We start from the raw sequence: 26,794 nt of genomic DNA, 5'->3' as shown, positions 1-26,794 counted from the left end.
TTTTAAATTAATTTAGTTTATTTCTCATTGAATTAATTTTTAATTTACTATAATCAAAGTTATCCCTTCTTTTTATTTACTGTTTGTCTTTTCAAAAGAATTATTTTCCACCCAGACTCTATGGGATCAATCCTACTCATCCCTACTGCAATTTTATTTTAGAAAGTAAGTATTTATTTTTAATAGTTTCGACACCCATCAGTTTATTTAAGGCTATATGTTATGGTTTTTAAAAGTTAAGGATTTTTAAGACTTTTAGGAGTTTAGATTCTTTTTTTTCTTTGTTAATTTGTGAATTCCATAACATCAATTTGGTCCCTTTATAGGATTTTCCATTTTCTCAATTTCAAATTTTATGCTTGTCATCCTATAGATTTTACTAATTTCATACGTAAAGTATGAATGATTTTGCTCAAAGGGTTTACATCTAACTTGTGATTTTGATTTCAATGATTTTGTGGCTGCAACTCAAGCTAGTCGATGTCTTTTACTTTTCCCTATGCTTCTCTTTAGTTTTGCTCTTTTAATTAATATTGTTTGGTTTAATTTTGGATTTTATCTAATTTTTGTATTCTTATTATATGGTATTTGATTCTATTGGTTTTTGTTTTCAATTTATATGTTGGTTGTGTCTTGCATCTCAATGTATTTTTTTGTGTTTTTTCTACTCTACTAATCTATTATTCCAATCTGTAGTGGTTCTCTTTTTTGTTGTGATTTTTCCTATGTTTTTTCTATAGTTTTACTATTGATGAATCTTTTCTCTATAATGACCAACTCTTTTATATTTGCCTCTAAAGATGTGTTAAGGTTTAGTGGGTTAGATCCTAGGTTCACTTAGTTTGATTGTTTATCTTATTGCTTTACATGAGTTCTTGAGCTTCAATATATTGATAAAATATTTTTTACTTACCTTAAACTTATTCTATTTGCTACATCATTGAGGACGAAACAAAGTTATTTATGCAAGCCAAATTAAAAAAATAAAATAAAATATGATGCAAAAGCCTGAAAAAAAAAACCCTAAAGATCAATATAAGGCTTTTTAGAAAAATTTGTTTGAATGTGTTATGATCCTCAAACTTTTCACCAATTACTTTAGTATACTAAATTTATCATATTTTAAATATAAATCTTCTCAATAAGTATTGATTCTATAAGGTGAGAAAAAGTAACAACTGAGAGAGGTGGATATGGTTGGTTTAGCTTAAAAGATAGTTTCCCTAATATTGGTTTCGAAAGTGCAGTAAGGTTGCAAAAGAGGCTTAGACGTACTCCAACTAACCTAGATTGCAAATTGAAATTTGATATTTAATGAGATAATAAGATTCAAAATAACATTAGGTAAGAAACTAGTTACAGAATTTGTGTAATAGACTAAATTAAACTTTAATATGCATGCCAAAAAGTTAATTTTGATGAGTAAATAGAGCAATGCAAAATCTAAACTATAAGAAAATTCCTAAAAATTACATGAAGTATAAATTATTTGACACGGAGCAACTAGCCTTGAAATTTACGGTAGACTTGGATCGAACCTAACTTTTGCTGTCGACGTCCGACGAAGACCCACGATAGTTTTTCGAAAAGTGAATTTCGAGACGCACGACTTTCAAAAGTGTGACGCGGACCATAGGCCTAGTCACAAAGTTCGATATGGAAATCCATCGTTTAGGGGGATAATTTTGTATTTTAATTATTTTTTTGAATATTTTTATAATTTTACATATTAGGATTTTTTTTTCTATTATAAATAGCTTTCTTTGGCTATTAGAGACTCACTTTTCAATTTTTGAAGAATTTCAATAAAACTTTTCGACTTTTATTCTATCTTTTCTCTTATTTCGTCTTAGTCAAACGATATTTGTTAAAACTCCTGATGGAGTCTAAGGTGCTTTACCATTCTTTAAGAAACTTATATAATTAATAAAATGACCTACATAGATTCTAAGCCAAATACTGAAGTAATTGTAGATGAATAGTAATGAAGTTAGGTCCAAGTCAAATTAGATTTATGGTCCTATATTAAAGTATCTAATTAATAAAATAGATGATTTAGTGGGAAAGTAATTATAAGAAATCAACTATTAAAGCTAACACTAAGAAATTCGCTAACATTAAATTCACCCGATAATAATGTAAATATACTATTAATCCATGATTTTTACAATAACTCAAAACTCTACTTAGCAAGATACTCAACTAAACTTTCTATCTAAACTAGTTAAAGTTGGCAATCATGATATGATAATCTAGACTTAGAAGGAAATAGATAGGGTATAAATATCACAGAAGGTTTAGAAGGTTGACGAAAATAAAAAAATCATTGGATAATATATAAAATAAAAAGAGATTCACATCATCAACAAGCAGGAACAATCACATAATGACATAACTTTAGGTCAAATCATACAAGTCTCATAATATCTCTAGTTATCAAGTTTAGGTTAATTTGTGTATACATGGTCAAAATGAATTTTCTATCACTTAAAGAATAACTGCACTTATAAGTTAGTTCAAAACTTCTTACCTATAGAAAAAAAGAATCAACGTAACCATACCCCACTAAATAAAGAATATTAGCTTCAAAAAAAGGCTTTAAACATTCAGTGGCATTTTAAAGAAACTATTTGTCAAAAAAATAAATAAATAATAATTATATAACAAACTTAATGTCTTTCAATAATATTTCTTTCATAGTTAAATTCTAGATAAGTATATAATTATAATAATGTTATGAAGATAATCAATTTAATGACACACATACTCACACTAACGTGCATACATAACCTGCTATAAGTTCCAAATGTCCAGTGCCTGATGCACGATAAGCAACAAGATCACCTAATAATCTTGCTACTGAGCACACTTCATCTTCTTCAGAAACTCCCCTAGAAAGATTAGAGAAAGAAATAGAAAATAAAAGTTAACATTAGTTGAAATCACATATATTAACCAAATGCAAAGAAATAACCTACAGATATTCAACACGTCCCAAACAGCACAAAGCTTCACGAATGCCATGATCAAACACCTCATGATAGTGAGCTTTCCATACATCATCTTTTGTTGCATAAAAAGATCTCCATTTTAGTACATCAGGTCCCGCAAAACATTGCACCAATGGAATAGAACAAACCATAATAATAAATACAATGAAAAGTTTTTGCTTCCACTGGTTTCCATTTGAAGTCATCCCTACATTATAAATATTTAAAAAAATAGATTTAAAGCTTTCATATAAGATAAAATCGTTCATATTCATGGCTAAAATATATTTTTCAACTTGATCAACCATTAGATATGGTTAGAAACTTAGGGTGCTTACTTATATCTCTAATCAAATTACAATATGATATTATTATTATTATTATTATTATTATTATTATTATTATTATTATTATTATTATTAAGGCCAATTAGACAAAAACGTGAATATTTATGTATTTTTACATTTTAATAAATATGTTTAATATTGGATTTATTGTCTCAATTTTTGAGTTGTTTATAATTGTAGCTAATATTTAAAATAAAAAATTTTAACCACATGACATGCCATATGGAATATCTCTCTATTTTCTAATATAAATAAATTTTACATGTAAAAAGCAACTAACTTTAGTAAACAAAAGATTTTTGTGATAATTTGCACTCCTCTAGATGTTGCTATAATTGACGATAGACTATGTGTATATATATTTTGGAAGTTTATAGACTATGTATATATTTCATAGATTTAGCTCCGGACATTTGTAATCTATTTAAAAGAAAAAAAAAAGAGAAATATTCCATATGGCATATTCCATATATATATATTCAACTTTCAGTTCTTGATTTTTAAATTTAGGCTACAATTGAATACAATTAAACTTGTTATTAATAATAAATTCAAAATTAAATTGGATGGATTAAAATATCAAAAAAGACTCGAAAACTTTAGGTTTTGTGAAGAAGAAAAAGAAGAATTCATAATAAGACACTCACATTTCAAAACCTAAGGATAAAAACAGAGAAACTACTAGACTTAAATTGTATTATTCTAGAGTTAGGGTAATTAGTTTTAGGGGAGGTGCTAGTTTAACTCTGAGCTGATTAGGGGAGGTGCTAGTTTAACTCTGAGCTGATTAGGGGAGGTATTAGCTTATCCATAGTCTCTTTACACACAATTCGCCTATAGGTAGAGCACTAAAAGATGCGTTTAGATGTTCAACTTGCATTTCATATAGAGTTATACATGCGAAGACAAAGTTAAAAGAAGAATTACTAGTAATAATATTTTAATATTTTTAAGCTGTAATAATTTAATCATAGGAAGCCCAAATAAGAAAACGAATATATCTTAAAATAAAGTATGTAATGTGATAAGCAAGTCGGAATCAAGTCACTTTTGGGAGATACTTAAGGGTTTCCTGACGTGTTAGCTTGAAGTACTTGTTAAATCCGACGTGCTTACCTAAATGAATTGAACTTCTAAATATTAAAAGTGTAACTTTAATAGGTCAATCTATGAATACTGAAAGTTTAAAACTAAATTGAAATATAAAAAAAAGTTTAGTAGGTTAAAGTGTAAATATGAAAAGTTTAAAAGTAAAACTCAAGTTTAATCCTTTATTTTTGCTACCTCTTTAACTTAGCCTTCCATATGTCATCTAAATAAACTCAAAATAAGTGAAAAAGAAAAAAGAAAAAGTTATCTTCTTCATTTTGAAAGCCTTGGCCAAAATTCCTACACAAAAGAACAAAGGTGAGCTTAGTTTTCTTCATTTCTACCAAATCTAAACCAATTTCTTTATCAAATTTAAGCCAAATCAACTCCTTTCTTCAACCAAAGTTTATACTCATATCAAAGGCAAGAAAATAAGCCATAAATTGGAATATTTGAAGAAGGAAAAATTAGAGTTCTGAGTATCCAAAGTTGAAAAGCCAAAAAAATTTCAAAGCAAAAAGATTTTGCAAAAAAGTTTGGTGTTTATATGAATTTCTATTTTCCTTTGATTTTCTCATGATATCTAAAATTAAGGATTAGTTTTGATTGCTGAAAATATTTTTTCAATTGTATGGATATGTAATATAAAAGTTGAAATGATATTTAGAAGGCTTAAAGCAAGAAATACAACATGGGAGCTAAAAATGCAAACTGGCATAATAGGTTTCAACAGGTCAACCTATGTTGACAACTTCATAACTTATTGTGTAATTATTTAAATTAAGCCCAACATATACTAAAAGAAAGTTGAGATAATAAAGAAGTAAAATTTTCATGAAGTCATCAAATTCTGAACTGTAGCTAAGTATATGTAAATTACTAGTGAACCTAAACTAGTCACAAAAATAATGCATTCAGAACAGTCTGTATTACTTATAACATAACTAATTATTTACTCATTGAAATGAGTTAAGACCAATTTCAAATAAACTCTGAGAAGTATACCTAAAACTTTATAGAAGAAACTTAAGCTTGAATCTATATGCAAATGTATGCATATGATATTTTTTGTTAGACTAAAAACATGTACCAAAACTGTACTAGTTAGTACTTGATTGACAGCTTGCAAATAAAAATTCATAACTTAAGTTAGAAAAGTCAGAATTAAATGTAATATATCTTATTAGAAAGTTAAAATATAAATATACAAAGTTCATAAAGAAAGGTTAGTCTAATTCTGTTCATAAAATACTTGAAAATGTGACACAATCTCAAGCAGAAATAAACCTAAATTTGAAAATTGACCTAAAAGGGATTGACATATTAGCTTTGCGGCCAATTTAGCTTGACGTGCTACCTTGACGTACTAACTTGACGTACGTGCTACCTTAATAAACTAAAACTTTACACACATATTTTTAATGAAATAGCAATATGTTCATAACTAAATATGGTCTATTACATACACATGTATACTTTTAAGAACTCGTTTTATCAACATGCTTGCTTATGAGTGTATAATTCGACATGCTTGCTTGTTTTAATATGTTAAGCATCTAAATGGATAATTTTAGTACAGATAAATATTTAACATATAAATATACATTCTTGACCTTAGTAAACCTCGGTATGCGTCATAGACCGAATAAGGGTATGGCATGCTATATACAGTTTAGCAGTACTACGCCCTAATAAGCTACATGATATCATATTTTTGACACACTATGTGTCATACAGTTTCTCAACTTTTGAGCCATATATGCAGAGCATTCGGCCTCTAGGCTATACAGCTTGGCACTTTGTGCTGTACAGACACAGTTTTTCTTTATCTAGCTAGTTGATCTTGTTAAGAGTTTATAGGGGTTAAGATTTAATTATATGACTTCTTAATACCTTATAAGCATGCATACAAGATGGTTACCATATTATGAATAACCTTACATATATACAATTGCATGATGTAATTTGCTTACTTTTCACTCACAGATACAGAAAATTTTTACTCATTTTTCACTCACAGATACACAAAACTTTTACACATTCTTATAAAATGATTTTGTTGTAACTGTCATGTGTAATCTTGTTTATACTTTATATGAATATATTATTATTCACCCACTGGGCATAAACTCAGCGTATTGGAATTTTCCATGCGCAAGTAATAAATAAAGGTAGTAACAAACAAGAAATCTAGTCCTTCATCAACGCGTAGAACATCATCATAATCAATTAACCTCAAGTTTTGTACATAAGTTGTTTATCTTTGACATGTACATAAGTATTCCACCAGAAGTATGTAAATGAGTTTTGAAAATAATAAAAATGTAAATTAATATGTTTACTACTTTAACTTAATATGTTCCATTTATAGATTTAATAGTATGAATTGAGTAAATTTTGAGAGTACATGGCCACTTTCCATAGAGATAATTACTCATAAACAGGAGGAGACTCTTGCAGTTTCTATATTTAAAGTTATTTTTGTAAATTAACATATATTTAAACAAATTAAATAACAATTGATAATGTAGAAGATAATTTAAGTCTATATGTGCAATTGTATATAATATAGCATGTGGCATCTTTTACTCAACTATTTTATAGATGGGTAAAGGGTGTTACAAAGACGAAGAGTATATAGATTAGTTTATTTTAAAATAGATAGATACTTTTTCTTTCATGTCTTAATATTAATAATCATATGTCAAGTTTTCTCCTTTTAGGTTTATTCTCTACACAGTGAATCTATTGTTAATATTAAAAAGACCATTATCATGCACTTTATGCTATACCTTGGCAAAGAATACTATTTTGAATATTTTAGAAAATTCACCATAAGAACTTTATCAACAATTAGAAATAGATATGATCCCATTATTTCTCAAATAATAAGGAATGATCTAAGAAATATAGCTGAAAATGCAATATTGTCTTGAAAAATAGATTGGTTAAAAAAAAGATGGAATCTCACTCAATACTAATGAAAGAAAACAAACATGTACTAGAATTAAAACTTGATTCTCAAAGTTTATAATGAGTCGACATGAAAGAGACATTTATAAAAGTATGGAACAAATATGATTAAGGATGATATCATGAGATTTGCCTTGTAATTTTTACTTTTTATTTGAGATGATAATAAGTCGCTTCTAAAAGTTCTATGAAATGATAATATATCAATGGCATTCACACTAAGTTATTTTAGATTATACATACTTGAACTAAGTGTTTTTTTTTTTTCTTGCTAAAAGGAAACTATTTTATACTCATATACACATTAAGCCCATTATTGCTGACTTAATATAAAACTGAATAAGGAAAAAATACAGGTAAATTATCAAAAATATTGCAATACATTTCTGACTAATAAATAAAAAAAAGTGAACATTTTAGAGAGATAAAGAAACACTATCTAAAAGAAATTTTCTATTGCAATATCAACATCCATATATATTATATATAATGATGAAATTTTTTTTTCTGATGATTTTAGAAATATGTTAGAAAAATATCATAAACAAGCATGATTTGATATTATAAGGCTGAATGTATTATTTAATCTTAACTTTTATCCAAAAAGACACTTAATACTCCACCTTCAGTTGAATCTTATTTGATATTTAAAATTTTATAAAAATATAATAATTAAGACTCCATTTATTTCATAGAAAATATTTTTTTTAAAAATATTTTTTATATTTTTTAATATTTGATGCACTCAAAAAATTTAATAAAGGAAAATATTTTTCTTATTGAAGAAAAAATTTAAAATATTTTAAGAAAAATGATTTTCTCAGCATTTTCCATGTTTTAATGTTCCTATTAATACCTTTATATAAAAATCTATTAATATAGTTTATTTTTAAAATAAAATTAAACAATGAAAAATAAGTGTGAAAAATATTTTCTACAGTTTTTAAATATAATTTATTTTTCGTGAATAAATAAAAGTTAAACCTCTATTATAATGTTATATCTATTATACCATAAATTTTATTAAAAGTGCATGCAATATATGACCGTACATTTAACAATCGCAAGGGTAAAATTATTAAAATTTATAAAGTCTAAGTGTTAGTAGGTAATAATAATAATAAATGTAACTATAATAATACTAATATTAATACTAATAATTATAATTATAATAATAAAACAAGTTAAATATGATTAAAAGAATGGCTTTTAATTTAACTATGATCTAAGATTATTTGTACATTCAATTTTTTTTCCTTTTAATCTTATTATCCTTTACATAGAATATTTCTCCCTTTTATGGAAGTAAATTATGATCCACTTAATATTGTATCAATGACTTGCATTATATTAATTTTATAAAAAAATAGTCTAAAAATTATAATATATATATATATTCACCAATGAGAATGGACCTAAATTTTGATACTAAAAGATGGTATTCAAATTATTGAGTATTTCATGCTTCAATTAAAATAAAATTTTTAGGCTTATATAAGATTTTTTTTTTTCAAATAAAGACATAAATTTCTATTTATGTTCACCTAAGAGAATGGAATGCAAATATTAATTCTAAGATTATGAAAAAGAATGCAAATATTGATTCTAAGATCATGAAAAACCATTTTTGTTCATCAAAGAGAACAAAAATAAAAACATAATTAAGAATAAAAATAAATAATTATGAGAACAAGAATAGTCATTTTACCTATGAGACATTCATTTGATGTTCCATCATGAGAAGCATATTTAGCTATATTTAACACAAGGTAAATTCCACCCATTATTTGCAATAAAGTAATTATCATTGCAAATCTGTTCCACCAAAGCCATGCCTTATATCTTATCTGTTCAATAAGAAAAATAAATAAATTCTAAAATTAATCATTAAGCAAAAAGATCACACAACATCAACTCTATAAAGATTTTTCTACATTTAAATAAGGTATTATAAATAGAAATAGTTCATTTTAACTAAGTTTTCAAAAAAAATTAAATTGAATTAATAAAATAATTATTTTGTCTCTTTAACTAGTTTTAATGCTTGAGATATAATTTTGACTTGAAAAAATGAAAAAATAAATAAATAAAAGTTATGTACATAATTTTAATATTTTAACCATGTCGTTTTGGTCCTTAATTTGTGTATATATAATTGCAAAATTTTTAACAATGTTCATACTTAAATATAACATAATATAATTATGAACAAGTTTTACATTATTTAAATTTTTCTATTTAAGTTATTTAAGCATTTTTACTTTATTGTTGCATAATTATAAATATATGAAGAGTAACTTTTGAGTAATTAACCTTGTAAAAATATTTATTATCTTGAAATTTTATTACAAATTAAAAATAGAGTAGTTTATAATACAGTTCTGAGATTTAATAAAATTCACAACTTAGTCCTGTCATTTTAATGTAAAATAATAATCCTCTGAGATTTCATTATGTTAACAAAATAATTTTTTTTTGTTAAAATTCACTATTATGCTATGATAATCTAAATCTTTCGAATTTTATTTTTATACATTTTAGTCCATTTAGTTTTAATAATTTATAATAATTTAGTTCTTATAATTTTAATATTTTTAGCAATTTAGTCCATTTAATTCAAATTGACATCATAAATTTAAAATAAATTAATAATAAATTTAACAGGACTTTGATATTGAGCAATTAGTCTTGGACTTTACGACAAACTTAGATCGGACCTAACTTTTACTGCCGACGTCCAATAGAGACCCACGATAGCTTTTCGGAAAGGAAATTTCGATACGCACGACTTTCAAAAGTGTGATAAGGGCCGTAGGCATGTCACTAAGTTCGATATGAAAATTCCATCGCTTAGGGGTCAATTTTACATTTTAATTATTTTTTTGGATATTTTGGGTATTTTCATAATTTTGCATATTAGGGTTTTGTTTCTATTATAAATAGCCTTTCTTAACTATTAGAAACTCACTTTCACAATTTTTGAGAAATTTCAATAAGACCGTTAGTCTTTCGACCTATTTTTTCTCTTATATCATCTTAACCAAACGATATTGGTTAAAACTTCTTATGCAGTTTAATTAGTCATTTATCAGGTCTATTTTGTTAACAAACCAAAAACTCAAGAATTAAATTATTGCCATTAAAAAGTAGAAACTAAGTTATGGATCATGCTAAATCTCAAGAACTGTACAGTAAATTATCTTTAAAATACCAATTAATTATACAAACCAAAATTAAATTGATGTCATTTTGATTCTTTTAACATACTTAGTTTTGATATGGTTTGAATTATTTATAAATGGATATGACTAGATAGATATAATATTTCTACATTCGCTTAACATAACAGTCCTCTAAAATTTTCTTTCTGTTATTTTGCTTTCTTATTATGTGTATTTACAAATCTTAGCTTTTCACATAAACTCTTTGATTTTTTTTTTCTTTTATATTAACTATAGAAGATCTTAAACAGTATAACATGCCATGTGAAATAAAATGTTGATACTCTTTTTGCTGCAACAATAATAGATTTTCTTTTCTTTTTCATTGTCTCATATTATAGGCACTTTTCTTTTTAAGATCATAACTTATATTTTATTTTTCTAATATACCCTTATTTAATATGATTTGAAAAGGTAAAAAATTTATTAATTTCAAGAATAATTTACTAATATAATTATATGAGTGTAGGTTATTTTAGAAAAACCAATATAAAATCTATTGTTTTAACTATATTAACTACATTTTCTTTATACATATGAAAAAATATTTGTCTACACTTCTAAGGAAATATGATTAATCTGCAAAATAATTATTATCATGTAAATCTCACATGCTTTAGTTGTATTTATTAACATAACAGTGAGCTAAATCAATTTGAAAAATCTTCTTCAATCATCCAAAATAAATGTTTTAAACTTTTTGTTTCTTTTATGAATAAACTTTTGAATTTTGTCAATATAAAATGAGAGAAACAAACAATGAAAAAATCAATATCAGAGCTCATTTGAGAAAGAAAATTTCACATACCCGTCTTTTAAGGCGAATAATAGATTCAAAAATAGAAGGCTCAGAAAGAGAATCTTGAATAACTTTGGCCATGGCTTCTTGAGCAATTCCTGATCGTATCATCACAAAGATTCTAAGGATAGCGGCCAAGGACACGGCCAAAACTGGCATAATTATCTTGTTATGGTCACAACCTGGAATGACAATAAAAAGTACAAATCCACCAAGAATGATCACGGCGAAATTAGACAAACCCAGCAACATGGAGATAATCCTCAATCTTTTGAGTCTTGTAACCCATATTTCCATTTCTTTTGCCTCTTATTTCTTTCTTAAAACTGTTGAGACGATGTGAAATTTTTTGTTTCGTGAGTTCTAGATTTTGAAGTTTATGTGATTGTTTGATAGGATTGGAAATCGATGAGTACATGGCTTTTTAGCATTGAGATTTATATTGTTTGATGAGGGATTAAGATCATTATTCATAGGATGAAGAATATGATCATTGTTCATAGGTATTGGCAAGTGGTTTTTTGAAAACGTTATGAATTCTACATTGTTTGTCATATTTTTATGTGGTGGTAATGACACCCATACATGAGAACACGTAATATACTTGTTAAGGCGTTATTCTTGTTGACCACTACAAAAAAAATTATTTTTAACGAGAAAAAAATTTCTCCTTGTAAGTTAAATGTTGCTCGTTAATTATCATTAACAACCGTAATTGTCCGTCATTAAATCGTTATTAAATCTTTTCTTGTTAAAACTTTTAACGACTACGTTATAATATAACCGCTAATATTATTATTAATATTTATAAATAGTTATTAACGAAAGAGAATATGATTGTTAAATTTTAATTAAGCGATTGTTATTCAAATATGATAACCGCTAATATTATTATTAATATTTATTAATGATAAAAATATTTAATTGTTAAAAAAATAATAATAATTTTTTTTTGTTGAAATGGAGAATGGAGGAGTAGAATCAGATGCATCTACCATAAAATTAAGTTTATGAGTGCAAAAAAAAAAAATAATTCATGATCTGAGATCCAATAGAATAGGGTTTTACAAGGGTTTTGGTATTGAGAAAAATAGACTTAAACTTTCTGGGGAGGGGATTCCCCTTTTATCCATTTCGCTATGCTTGCTGGTGACGTGTAAAGGCCTCTCCATGATTGGGACACGCGTCTCTGACATACAGATTCGGGCGTACGAGGGTATCAGCCGCCTGCTCCATGCGTAACGGCCTCTGATTCTCCTCGTGCGTACGCTCGAGCGGATCTGCTAGGTTGTCTGAGTATGGCTCTGGAAACTGGGCTGGGCCGAGAGTCGAGCCGGACGCTGAACCTGAGAGGAGAGGGCCTGCTGGTCGCGGACTGGGCCGATCCGAATGAAGAAGCTTGGTTGAGCCCGGCCTTGCAGGTTGAATGAGCCAGGCTTGTTGTGCATATCAGGTGTGTGGGCCTCTACGTTATGGGCCTTTGGCTGTGGTCAAGCCCCTGATCTGGGGTGAAGAAATCCAGCGGTCATCAATTGCTCCTTCACCTTCTCGGTAGTTATTGCTCCTACTGCCGAGGGGGTGAATATCAAGAACCATTATGACCGCGCCTGTTTGTGTTCAGGTGCCTTAATAACATCCTTTCATCTTTCTGTCATTGTGCAGTTTCCGAATCCTATCTGCTCTTTCCCCTTTCTGGCTTTTCTCCATTCTTCGCGTTCTTTGCTGTCTTTGCTTTTCTGTCATCATTATCTGAACATGTCCTTTCTTTCCTTTTCCATGACTATCTTTTAAAATCCTGACGCCGTTAGCTTAGAGTCTAGCATAGCTCTGCCCCGTGCTAAGGCCTCAGACTCTGGGTATATATCAACGCTAACTTTTCTTCATTCTCAAATCCTCTGTTGGAACAAGAGGTTCTTCCTTTCCGTTTCTCTGTCTGCTTCTTTCCTCTAGCGAGATTGTTCTGTTTTATCTGCAAAGGATCCATTTGACGCTTTCTTCAAACGGAATGAGGTGAGCTTGAGTTTGTATTGCTTTGTTGCCCCAGGGGTTTGTTTCAGTCTTGCTTTTATCATCTTGATGGAGAATTGTTTCTGACTTGTCTCTGTTTTGAAACTTTTTGCAGTACCTGAGATAAGAATGGGTCAGTTCAAAATTCTTGCAAATTTGATGTTACCTCTAAGGAGTCTGGACGATGCTTTGGAGATCCTTCTGGTAGGGCAGCCGATGGATGGGGCTATTCGGCAAACTGCTGAGACTGTTTTACCCAGGTCGTCTGGCCGGCCTCCTCCTCTGTTTGTTGTCCGGGCTTCAAAGAGGTTCTGGGCTGTTGGGGAGTTTGCTCTAACTTTGCCTTCCCTCAAGAGGGAGAAAGAAATTTCTCCGGTGCCCCTGTTATCTTCTTTTGATATAAATGGAAGTGGCGAGAAATATCAGCTTATTGCTCCCATCGATGTGAAGTACCAGTATTATGCGAGACTGAGATCTGCTGCGCTCAGTCAAGCTTCTGGCGATGCCTTCGAATGTATGCTCTGTGATCTCTTCGGAGCCGTAACTCGAAGACTTATGTTTTTCATGTGTGGTGCACAGTCGGCATATAATATCCGAGCTTATCCGAATGTACCATGCATCACACTTGGGTAACCGAACGTTTGCCCAGGGGAACAGTGAGAAATGCTTATGGGAATCAACTTGTTCAGTTCCCCTATAATAACGAGACAGAGCTCAGCCGACCTGTAGAGCTCGCTTTCCGTACTAGGATAATCCCCGGAATTAAGACTAAGATAGTAGATCAGATGTCAGTGATGTAAACGTAGATGATGGTGTATGTGGTTATGTAAATCCTTTAAGGATGGTCTTTCATCCCGTAGTGTAGGCCTTTGTAATGTGCTGTAATGTGCTTTTCTTTTAATGAAGTTCTTGTTTTTTACTCATACTTGTTCTTTCTCTATCCTGGACGGAGTACTGATACTGCTTTTCTTCGTAGCGTTAGCCAACTAAATTTTGTTTCGTTTTTTCCGAGCTGAACTGACCATATTTCGTGAACTCTTGCCTTTAGTCAATGAGCCGAGCTCTGGGCCTACTTAACCAACTGGACGGTCGGTTTACTTTTCCGAGCTTGACTAACCGACCTGTGAGCTCGGTCTTTAATCCTTGATGGGTTGAGCTTTGAGCCTCCTTTAGCCGACCGAGCTCTCAAGTTATGTTTTCCGAGCTGGACTAATCCGACCTGTGAGCTCGGTCTTTAACCTTTGATTTCTGAGCTCTCAGCTCTGTATAGTTCCGAGGTGCCCTTATCGCCTCTTTCCGATCTCGCAGCCTTTGTTCAATAACGATAGGTCAAATCTTATAACTTTTTTAAGCGATGAGTCTGACCTTTATCATGCTCCCATTTGCTTGTACTTTTGAGTCTTTTCATGACTTGTCCCTCTGTTTCCTTGGCATTTACCATGGAGGTGGCGGAGTTGTGAATTTTGCAGGTTGAGTTGTTCCTGCGGGCTAAGTTGGGCTTGTAGGTGGTGAGCGGGCCTTTGGTTGATGGGCTGTAATCACGGATCTGGCCCTTGACGGATGTGGAGAAGCCCAGCGATCATCTTTTTTCCCCTTTACCTTCTCACCGGTTATTTATCTAACCATTGAGAGGGTAAACTTCGAGAGTAATTAATGATCGCGCCGCTCCAAGACAAAACTGTTCAGATCCACGTTCCGTCTCATTATTGCCTTTCATCTCGAATTCCTTCTGTCTTCTGAAGAAACTAGCTCTTTTCTGCTCTCTGTCTTCCTGCAACTCCTTCTGCATTTTTCACCCCATTGTGTTCTCAGGTACGCTTCCTTGTTCTTCCATGGCCAGTTCAAGGCTTCCTGATGTTGGTAACCTTGAGTCGCATATTACACCCTTCAACATAACTAAGTATATTTCCCAGAGACTTTTAGATGCTCCGTTGTATTTCATTCGAGCACCTCTTTCAAATGAAAGGATAGTCCTTCCTTTCCCTCCCCCTCCGGGTTTGGTAGATCCCCAAGAGGGTCGTCGCATAGTGTTTTTCTTGAAGCAGAGAGAATTCGGTCTACCGTTTCCTTTTACCCCTTTTTTATTGAGGTCTTTGACTACTTCGGGGTAACTCCTCGGATGTTATCCCCAAACTCCATTTTGTTCATGTCCTGTTTTGAGTCTATCTGCCTGAGTTGGGGTTTCACACCCACGGCCTGTCTGTTTGTCACTTTTTTCCGTCTGGTTAGGGCGGCCCAAAAGTTCTATTATTTTTCCCCCCGTACTGGGTTATCTCTTTTCACGGGGTACAAGGACTCCATAAAGGGGTGGGTGGAGAAATTTCTGGTGGTGGAGTTAAAATTAGGGTCCGCCCGAACGTGGGAGGTGGATCTAAGTTGGGGGGAGATCTTTCCAGGTTGCAACGATCTGCCCCAATTGAGTCTTATTGAGCAGGTCGGGCTGCTTCGACTGACTTCCGTTGATAGGAAGTATGACGTCGAGAAGTGTATGTTTGCGTCCAATCTTAGGGATATCCGGGACACGGGTATAATGCCTTGTCCGACTATTCTGTTTCTTCTTTGCTCATAATATCGGGAAGTATGCTGATTCTTTATAATTTCGTTTCTTTTGCAGCTTCTGAGGTAAAAATGGATGACATCAAGTTCCCCAAGAACTTTGTCCTATCTCGGGATAATATGCATGCCATTTTCAACGCCTTTGGGGATGGGCGTTCAGTGACTGAGATTGCCGCGGAGATGGTTCAAGCTGCTTCTTCCAAGAAGGTTAGCCGACCTCCCGCCAAGGCTTCTTCTAGAGCTTCGAAGCCGGGCTCTCGCAGCACCAAGTCATCTCGGCTGCCTAGCCAAGGTGGATCGAGCTCAACTTCGAGGCCTGCTGAAGGGTCTAGATCTGCTCCAGCCTCCTCAGAGGTCGTGAGGGAAGCTTCCCTAGATATTGTGGAGCAGACCCAAAGTTCTGATTAAGTGGAGCAAGGTATTGCCCATTCTCCTGGAGGGGTGCCAGGGGGAAAATCTAAGTCTCCTGCTACTGAAGACAAAGAGGCCTCTAGGACAGGAATGGAGATCATCCTCCTAGATGACCAAGTCTCAGAGGTTTCTGCTCAAGATGCCCCTGCCTCTGTGAGGACTGGGCCTGAGGGATCTGAGGGCGTTCCACCAAAGACCGGGGATAAACGCCCAGCCCCATCCGAAACATCTGCCCCATCTCCAGCTCGGAAGAAATCTAGGGCTGCCACAGGACCTTCTCCAGCTCTTCCTCCCCTTGGGAAAAAGAAAGGTGTTCCTACTGTGCCTTCATTGTCTCCTTCCGGCAACGTTCTGAATGCATCGGACATTACCCCCGAGTCTCCGGCCGGTGCTGTCGCTGAACTTCTCAGAGAGCGAATGTTCGACGGAATTACAGAGGCTTCAGATCCTCGCCTTCTTGCCCTGACTGGTCTTTTAGCCAGTTCTACCAAGGAGCAAGTGTCCTTCCGATCTCGCTCTCGTGAGGAGCTTGGATCTTCAATTAGAGAAATGCTTCTGATGGTAAGTTGTTTTTTCACCTCTCTTTAGGTTTTGATTCTTTTCTTTTTCTGACAGTTGTTCTTCCTTTTTAGGCGACGGGCCTCTTTATGGAGGTGGATGCTCGTGATCGCTCCCTCCAGGAGTCTGTAGACCGCCGGATTGAGGAGGCGCGTCTGGAAGAGAACTTATCTGCAATCAGTGATGCAAGGGGTAATCTGGTAGCTGCTCGAGAGCAAATCCAGTCCCTCCAAGTGGAGCTACATTCGGCGCTAGAGACCCTTAAAAAGGCTGATGAGAAGGCGGCTGAGACAGCAGGGCATACCAAGTCTTTAGAAGCAGAGCTGTCTCAGACGCGCGAAGTTCTCAAAGTGTCTGATGAGAGGGCAGCTGCCTTGGAGGTTCGCTGCGAAGGAGTTTTAAAGCAGCTGTCTTCTATGACAAAGGCCCTTAGCGAAAGGGATGAGGCCGTGAGGCAAAAAGCTGAGGTCCAGCAACAATATGGGGCCTTAAAGGCTGATTTTGAAGAGCTTCAAGCTCAGCTGAAGGAAGTGAAGGCTCAGGAGGAAATGGCCCTAGCTCGGGTGAAGGTCCTTGAGCAGGAATTGAGTACCAGCTCTGATCATATTAGAGACCTGGCTTCATCGGCTGAAGAGTTCAAACTTCGCCATCAACAGCTCAACCATGAAGTTAGAGCCCTGGAAAATAAGTGCTTAGCCCTGCTCAAGGTAGTAAAACACGTTGAGGACAAGGCTTCGCTGGTGCGCGAACAATGTATGGCGGAGTATCAGGAGTCTGACGAGCTGAAAAGGAAGATCGAGCAGGCCTGTGAGGCTCACCTTCAGGACTACAAGGACTCTTTTGAGTTTAAGGAATTTGTAGCTGAGGCCTGTGAAGAACATCTCGATGAATATAAAGCTTCTGGTGAAATGAAAGCGGCTATTCTTAAGAAAGCCTTCCGTATGTATGTGACCGGCTACAATCGCGGTTTAAGAGAAGCCAGACACGCTCCTGATACTCCGTTGGCCGAGCTTCGCAAGTACGAAGCGGACTCAGATGGCGAGCCAGTGCTGTATGGGGAGGATGATTTCCCTATGCCCCGAGGAGATTGCCGGAGGGACATATGCCGGCCTGCTGAGTCTTCTTCGGAAGAGTCCGAGCTAGAGGGGGAGGACGTGGAAGTCCCTGAGTCAGGGAAGGATGACCCTAACTCTGAGAAGGAGGATCTCCATCTTGAGTCAGAGATAGCTCCTGTTGTAAACGTTGAGGGCTCTAATCCAAGGGATTCTGAGCTTCCTGCAGATGTGACTGCAAGTAGAAATAATGTAGGCGAGGGTGTTCTTACTGATGTAAGTCCTTTGAGGACTATCTATCCCCCCACCTCGTCAGAAGGATAATTTTGTAATAGTTATTTGTAATGAAATATCAGTTTTCTTTTTCCTCAAAGTACTCTAATATCTTTTTTCTCATATTTGTACATTGTGTATTCTCATTCATAAGCTTTGAATTGCTCTTGAGTTGCAAGCTTAGCTCTTAGCTAATAGTCTGAGAGATTAAATCTCATACCTTTTAATGGCGACTAGTATGTCTGTTTTTTGCTTTTAGCCCCTTCTTCTTGGTTGTAAATTTGGATGTTTGTTCCAGATAAACTGATCTGGGCTTTGAGTATAGCCCTTTTTCTCCCTTATTTATCCTTCTGAAGGTTTCTTCATTTATGAGCCCTTTTAGAGAAGGAACTCGGCCTTTTTCTTTAGCCTTCATATCTTTGAGCTTTTGAGGATATAAGTCTATCCGAGCTGGGAGCCCGGCCTTTTGTCCTATAGTCAAACTTTTAGCGTTAGCATCTGTTTTGAGGTCGGTGCTTCTTAGCTATCGTGCCTCTTCAGGAGGTCGGAATCTAATTTTTCTTTGGTAGCTCCGGGCTCCTCTCTTTTTGTGAGGTCGGAACTGTGTGTTAAGTTGTCCCCGCATATGATATGGGGAATTTTCATTTCGGGAAGCTCTTAAGTCCTTCACCGACCATTTTTTTTTTCAGGAGATCTTACAAGATCCTGACTGTTTTTGTTCCGGGGTGACCTCGGGGCCCCGCCGGCAGTTTTTTGTTTTGTTTTCCCGGGAGTTCTAGGGGATCCCGGTCTTCATGCTCCGGGAGGCATCTTTAAGATCCTCTCCGGCCGTTCCGGGGTGACCTCGGGGCCCCGCCGGCAGTTTTTTGTTTTGTTTTCCCGGGAGTTCTAGGGGATCCCGGTCTTCATGCTCCTGGAGGCATCTTTAAGATCCTCTCCGGCCGTTCCGGGGTGACCTCGGGGCCCCGCCGGCAGTTTTTTATTTTGTTTTCCCGGGAGTTCTAGGGGATCCCGGTCTTCATGCTCCGGGAGGCATCTTTAAGATCCTCTCCGGCCGTTCCGAGGTGACCTCGGGGCCCGCTGGCAGTTTTTTATTTTGTTTTCCCGGGAGTTCTAGGGGATCCCGGTCTTCATGCTCCGGGAGGCATCTTTAAGATCCTCTCCGGCCGTTCCGGGGTGACCTCGGGGCCCCGCCGGCAGTTTTTTGTTTTGTTTTCCCTGGAGTTCTAGGGGATCCCGGTCTTCATGCTCTGAGAGGCATCTTTAAGATCCTCTCCGGCCGTTCCGGGGTGACCTCGGGGCCCCGCCGGCAGTTTTTTGTGTCTTCTTGAGGTGTTTGCACAAGATTCAGGCTTATTGGCCTTACTGTCGCTTCGTCATCTCAGCTGGTTTTGTGCCTAACTGAGGTCTTATTTCAAGGGATCTTTTTGAGCCCTGTTCTTTCTTTTTCATGGAGGAATGTTATTCTTTTTATGGAGGGATGTTATTCATAAAGATAATTCATATTTGTATAAATAATTTCTATTTACTCATATTTGTCAAAATATAATGTTTTTCTTTACAAATATCTCAAGGGAAATACCTTTTTAGGTGCTGGATGTTCCAAGCATGGGGCTCGGGGTTTCCTTGCATATCCTCGATTCGGTATACCCCTGGCTTGACCACTTTTGTTACCTTGAAAGGACCTTCCCAGGTCGGTGCTAACTTGCCCGCGGCCTCTCTTTTTCCTGTAGCTTCCAGGTTTCTTAAGGTCAGGTCTCCCACTTTTAAGCTTCTTTCTCTGACCTTTTGGTTGTAATATCTCGCTGCTCGTTGTTGATAAGCGGCAGTTCGGACTTGGGCTTCCTCCCTGACTTCCTCAAGAGCATCCAGGTTGCTTCTTAACTTATCCTCATTGGTATTCTCACTAACGAATTGGACTCGATGAGTGGGGATCTGCAATTCAACTGGGACTATTGCTTCTGTGCCATAAGCAAGTGCAAACGGTGTTTCTTTAGTGGGCGCTCTGGGAGTGGTTCGGAGTGCCCATAGTATGCTATTGAGTTCTTCTGCCCAATTCTCCTTTGCGCCATCCAGCCGTTTCTTTAATCCTTGAAGGATAGCTCTGTTAGTGACTTCTGTTTGGCCATTAGTCTGAGGATGAGCCACGGAGGAGAACTTATGCCATATGCCCATGTTCGTCGTGAAGGCTTTGAAAATGCTGCAGTCAAATTGTCTGCCGTTGTCTGAGATAAGTACTCTAGGTATGCCAAATCTGCAGATGATATGTCCCCATACGAAATCTATCATCTTGCGAGCTGTGATTGTGGCTATTGCTTCTGCCTCTGGCCATTTCGAGAAGTATTCCACAGCCACCACCACGAATTTCCTTTGCCCCGTAGTCTTGGGGAAAGGTCCCAGGATGTCGATTCCCCATTGTGAGAAAGGCCATGGACTGGATATGCTAGCTTGAGGAGTGGCAGGGGTTCTGATGGCGTTAGCAAATCTTTGACATATGTCGCACCTCCAGACAAACTCCTCTGCTTCTTTTTTAGCAGTGGGCCAGTAGTACCCTTGCCTGAATATTTTGTTGGCTAATGTTCCTGCTCCCTCGTGAGCCCCACATAGGCCTCTATGTATTTCCTCCATTACCTTTGCAGCTTCTTCCGGACTCACACACCGGAGCCATGGGCTGGACTTCCCTTTTCTGTATAAGGTTCCCCTTATTGCTTGGTAGTTGGCAGCACGAGCTGCTATCTTTCTGGCTTCATCTGTATCTTCGGGGAGCTTGCCCTCCTCCAGGTATCTCAGGTATGGGGTCATCCAATTTGAGCTCTGTTCTACCTGCAGTACCGTGTTTGTCTTTTTAAAAGCAGGTGTACGGACATGCTGTATATATACCTCATCGGGGAGCTGTTCTAACTCTTCTTTGGTTAATCGACTAAGCAGGTCTACTTCCTCATTTTCTTCCCGAGGTATTCTTTGAAATCTGACGATAACTCCCCGACTCGTGAGCTCGGCTTCTATAGTTTTTACTTTATCAAGATAGTTCTGCATGATGGGGTCCCTAGCCTGATATACTCCCGTCACCTGGTTGATCACCAACTGAGAGTCGCTATTCACCTCGAGGTCGGTTACCCCTACCTCCGAAGCTACCAACATTCCATTTACCAGGGCTTCATATTCGGCCATATTGTTAGAAGCCGTAAATTCTAAACGCAAGGCATAACATACTTTAAAACCTTCTGGCCCTTTAAGCATTATCCCGGCGCCACTACCCTCAGCCCCTGATGCTCCGTCTACATACAGCTTCCAGCTAAATTCTTGGGGGGGCTCTCTCTCTCCCCCCTTTCTTGATATTTCCGAGGATGATCCTCCTTTCTCCTCATTGAATGCGCACTCCGCTATGAAGTCAGCCAGAGCTTGAGATTTTATGGCTGTTCGAGGTCGGTACTCGAGACAGTGAGGGCTAATTTCTACGGACCATGCCAACATCTGCCCTGAAGTTTCCGGCCTACGTAGAATCTTTTTTAAGGGTTGGTCTGTCATCACGACTCCTTGGTGGCTTTCTAGGTAAACTCTGAATTTCCGGACTGCCAGCAATAAGGCGTAAGCCAATTTTTCAATGTTCGAATATCTGACCTCAGTGTCTCTGAGTACCTTGCTAACGTAGAAAACAGGTTTCTGTTCTCCTTCTTCCACCCTTACTAGCACTGCGCTGACTGCTTGTTCTGAGGCCGCCAGATATATCAGGAGTTCTTCTCCTTTTATGGGACTGCTGAGCACATGGGGCGAGCTAAGATACTTCTTAAGCTCTAGGAAGGCCTTTTGGCAATCTTCTGTCCATTCGAAATTCGGTACCTTCCTCAACTTTTGGAAGAATGGCAAGCACTTTTCTGCCGACCTTGACATGAATCGGTTAAGCGCTACTACTCTCCCGGTTAGTCTCTGAACATCTCTTACACAGGTCGGTTCTGGCATATTCAGTATGGCTTCCACTTTCTCCGGATTGGGCTCAATGCCTTTACCACTCACCATGTACCCCAAGAATTTTCCTCCCCTAATGAAGAAAGCACATTTTGCTGGGTTCAACTTCATTCTGTATTGATCTAACACCCCAAATATCTCCCTCAAATCTGTTATGTGTTGTTGGAAAGTTGAACTTTTGACCACCATATCATCCACATACACTTCCAGATTTCGACCGATCTGGTTTTTGAAGATTTTATTCATCAACCTCTGATAAGTTGCCCCGACATTTCTCAATCCAAAGGGCATAGCTCTATAACAGTAAGTTCCATCTTCAGTTATAAATGAGGTCTTTTCCTCATCCGACCTTTCCATTGGGATTTGATGATAACCCGACATAGCATCCAAAGAAGACATATAATCAAAACCGGCCGTTGAGTCGACCATTTTATTAATATCGGGGAGGGGGTAACAATCTTTAGGGCAGGCCTTATTTAGGTCGGTAAAATCTATACACATCCTGTATTTGCCATTGGCTTTTTTGACTAACACTGGATTTGCCAACCATTGTGGGTACATGACTTCCCTAATAAAGCCTGCCTCTTCTAGCTTCTGCACTTCTTCCCGGGTGGCCTGCTGCTTCTCTTTTCCCACTACTCTCTTCTTTTGCTTCACCGGTCTGACCTCGGGGAGAACATTCAATCGGTGTGTCATTACTTTGGGGTCAATTCCCGGCATGTCTGAGGGCTTCCATGCGAAGGTCGGCTCGTGACTTCGGATCAGGGCCATGACTTCGCCTTTTTGTTCTTTGGTGAGGCTGGCATTAAGACTAAAAACCTTGTTTGCATCTGCTTCTGATAAGGGGAAGGTTTCCAACTCTCCAACTGGCTCTGTCCGAGCTTCTTTTGTTTCATCTCTGACCTCCAGAACTTCCGAGTCGAGTGCTTCTCCAGTTGAGCTCGGCTCTGTTACTGTGGCCAAGTATACCGCCCTTGCTTCTTCCTGGCTGCCCCGGACCATTCCCACTCCTTCTTCCGTTGGGAACTTGAGTGCCAAATACCTGATGCTAGTGACAGCTTCAAAGTCGAACAACGCAGGTCTCCCCAAAATCGCATTGTAGCTCAGTGGGAGTTTGACCACCAAAAACACCTCATGATGGGTGCGAGCTCTGGGTGCTTCTCCCAGGGTAAGAGCCAGCTTCACCTTTCCTTCTACAAGTACTGGTGCTCCTCCGATCCCCTTGATTGGTGACTGGTCCCGAACCAGCTATTCTTCTGGGATTCTCATCTGCTGGAAAACCCGATATGGCAGGAGGTTGACCTTACTCCCGTCATCTACCAGAACCTTCTTTACTCGAAAATTATTAATGACAGCCTCAATGACGAGCGCATCATCATGGGGCATCTGAATGCCTTGTGCATCTTCCGGAGAGAAAGCGATAGTCATGGGAGAGTGCTCAACGATCTGCATGACTTCACTATTGCTGGTCTCCCCTTCCCGGTTTCTCTTCTTTCCTCGACGGCTCATCCGTCCTCCCGTTCCTCCAACAATCATGTTAATGGTCCCGCTGGACCCATCATTCACTGGTCCAGCTCCTATTCTCCTAGGCGTCTGAGTTGTCGGACCAGGCTGAGGCCTCTGTCCCTCTGGTTTCTTCACAAAATTTGAGGTGCCCCCTTTTGATCAGCCTCTCAATCTCCGCGATTAACTGAAAACAGTTATTCGTATCGTGCCCATGGCTCCGGTGATACTGACAATACTTGTCAGGATTTCTTTGATCTGCTTCCGACTTCATGGGTTTGGGCCACTGGAGGAACTCCTTATCCTGGACTGCCATGAGCACTTCGGCTCTGGAAGCGTTGAGGGGGGTTGGTTTTTCAGGAACCCAAGGAGGGAGCACTCTTGGTTCAAGAGCCCGAGGAGGAGGAGGAGGCCTTTGATCCCTTCTCTCCCAGGCCTGCTTGTATGGCTCAGGTCTCTTTCCATGTTTCTTCTCGTGTCTCTCCGGCCTCCTCTCCTCCGGGGCCTTCTCTTTTCCTGCCATTCCTTTAGCAAATCTACTCGTCACTAAGGCGTCATCCTGTCTTATATACTTCTCCGCCCTCGTCATCAACTCAGCCAATGAGGTCGGAGGTTTCCTGCTCAAAGAACCAAAGAACTCGGCAGAGGTTGTTCCCTTTTGCATGGCCTCCAACCCCCTTCCTTCATCCAGCTCGGAAATCTGCAGTGCCTCCGTATTGAAGCGGGCGACATACTCTCTAAGTGATTCTCCTTCTTTCTGTTTCACTGTTTCTAGATAGCTCGTCTTCCTATCTGCTGGCACCCCGGATATGAACCGGCTGATGAAACGGGTGGCAAGATCTCCAAAACTTTTAATGCTTCCGGCCTCCAGGCTGTTGAACCACGCCTGCGCTGGTCCCGAGAGCGTTGTTGGGAACACCTTACACATTAAGGCATCTGACAGAGTTTGCAACTCCATGAAGGTCTTATAGTTCATGACGTGCTCCCTCGGGTTACCAGCTCCGTTATAGGCCGCCATCGGCGGCATCATAAACTTCTTGGGAACGGTCTCCTGCTGCACTAACTTTGAGAAAGGAGAAGAAGTGGGCAAGGAGGTTTGGCTCTGATCTTTCTTACCTAGCTCGGCTAAGAGCTGCTCCTTCAACCTTTTCAACTTTTGGTCCATTTTCTCGTCTGCTGAACCGGATCTTCCCTCCAAGCTGCATTCCTCTTCTTCTGCTGTAGTTCCCATTGTTTCGGCAGAATAGTTGTCCGCCCCCTCATTTTCTATCATCTCTCTTGCCCTCCTCCCATGGATTCGGGCCTCCGGTTCTTCCTCTTCCTCGGTATCACGGCTGTTAGTTTGGGGGCGGTCTAAGGTAGGTCGGGGTTCATTGGTTCTGGGTTCCTCCACCACTGGGAGTGCATTTAATGGGGTGCTAAGGCCCCTCTGCTGCATTATCTGCCCCAACCAGTGAGCAGTAGTCTGTAGCTGGAGAGCCATGGTTTGAATGTCCTGGTTAGACAGGGTCACGGTGGGAGTATTCCCTGCCAAGCTTGGCGAGGGATTAAGAGGAATAGGCGTTTGGTTATTCAACGTTGTAGGGCTAGAAAAGGAGAACTGCTGCCCATCTTGGGCAGAGCTCAGGTCATTCGGAATGTTAAGGTTATTTTCTTGGTGGTTTGCCATTGTGGATCTCAGTGGGTTTTGAAAGTGAAAACTCCGGTGATGAAAAGATCTCCTTCGTTTCCCACAGACGGCGCCAATTCATGATCTGAGATCCAATAGAATAGGGTTTTACAAGGGTTTTGGTATTGAGAAAAATAGACTTAAACTTTCTGGGGAGGGGATTCCCCTTTTATCCATTTCGCTATGCTTGCTGGTGACGTGTAAAGGCCTCTCCATGATTGGGACACGCGTCTCTGACATACAGATTCGGGCGTACGAGGGTATCAGCCGCCTGCTCCATGCGTAACGGCCTCTGATTCTCCTCGTGCGTACGCTCGAGCGGATCTACTAGGTTGTCTGAGTATGGCTCTGGAAACTGGGCTGGGCCGAGAGTCGGGCCGGACGCTGAACCTGAGAGGAGAGGGCCTGCTGGTCGCGGACTGGGCCGATCCGTATGAAGAAGCTTGGTTGAGCCCGGCCTTGCAGGTTGAATGAGCCAGGCTTGTTGTGCATATCAGGTGTGTGGGCCTCTACGTTATGGGCCTTTGGCTGTGGTCAAGCCCCTGATCTGAGGTAAAGAAATCCAGCGGTCATCAATAATAATAGTAATAATAACCATGATCATGAGAGAATATAGTCGTTACATTTTAATTAAATAATAATTAATAGAAATATAATGACCGCTTATATTATTGTTAGTATTTATTAATGACATAAATAATTGGTCGTTAAAAAATAATTATTTACAATAAAAATATTTAGTCGAAAAAATGATAATGACAAAAAAAATAATCATTAAATATAAGTAACCACAATAAATTATTATAAATGTTCAATATTTATTAAAAACATCATATTTAATTATCATTATTTAATTTTAATATAACTGAAATTGAAATAAGCAATTGAAGTTTATGAATATTACTCATTCATAATATACGATTCATATATGTAAGTAAACAATATTATAAGAATTATCTCAAAAAATAATTAATAATAAATATTTATATTATTTTATTTATATCAAAAAATTAACTAAAAAAATACAAATATTGAATCAAATCAATAATAGTAATATCCTCTAAGATCCTTTGAAGGAGTTCCCAAAACAAAATTATTTCAATGTATTCATCATTAGATTATATCTGCATTAAAATATAAAAATATAATTAGATTATAGAAATTAAATAATTTATATTAATATAGTAAATAACTAAATGGATCAGTATTTTTAAATCCTTTAATAATTCAAATAAATTGTTTACATTAACTTAAATGTTTGCAATATTTTATTTAGAACCAATTTTATATGTGAATATTCAAAACAAAATCAGCATATTTATATTAGTATATTGAACAATTTTAAAGTTTCGATCAAATAAATTAATCTCAGAGTCTGTA

General features: G+C 36.9%; 1 protein-coding gene across 1 annotated transcript in view; it reads right to left on the bottom strand.

The window, feature by feature from the left end:
- Positions 1-11,716, bottom strand: part of LOC110612547 (diacylglycerol lipase-beta) — a 97,714-nt gene extending 85,998 nt beyond the window's left edge. The window contains exons 1-4 of the mRNA XM_021753324.1: positions 11,429-11,716; positions 9,108-9,246; positions 2,979-3,198; positions 2,791-2,891 (exon numbers count right to left, since the gene is read on the bottom strand). Of these exons, the coding sequence (XP_021609016.1) occupies positions 2,791-2,891; positions 2,979-3,198; positions 9,108-9,246; positions 11,429-11,716 (748 nt within the window). The remainder of the gene's footprint in view (positions 1-2,790; positions 2,892-2,978; positions 3,199-9,107; positions 9,247-11,428) is intronic.
- Between the last annotated feature and the right edge of the window lie 15,078 nt (positions 11,717-26,794).

Source organism: Manihot esculenta, chromosome 4 (genome assembly GCF_001659605.2).
Source record: "Manihot esculenta cultivar AM560-2 chromosome 4, M.esculenta_v8, whole genome shotgun sequence".
Classification (NCBI taxonomy): Eukaryota; Viridiplantae; Streptophyta; class Magnoliopsida; order Malpighiales; family Euphorbiaceae; genus Manihot; species Manihot esculenta.
The sequence above is the reverse complement of the archived record's forward strand: the minus strand, read 5'-3'. Positions and strand labels throughout refer to the sequence as shown.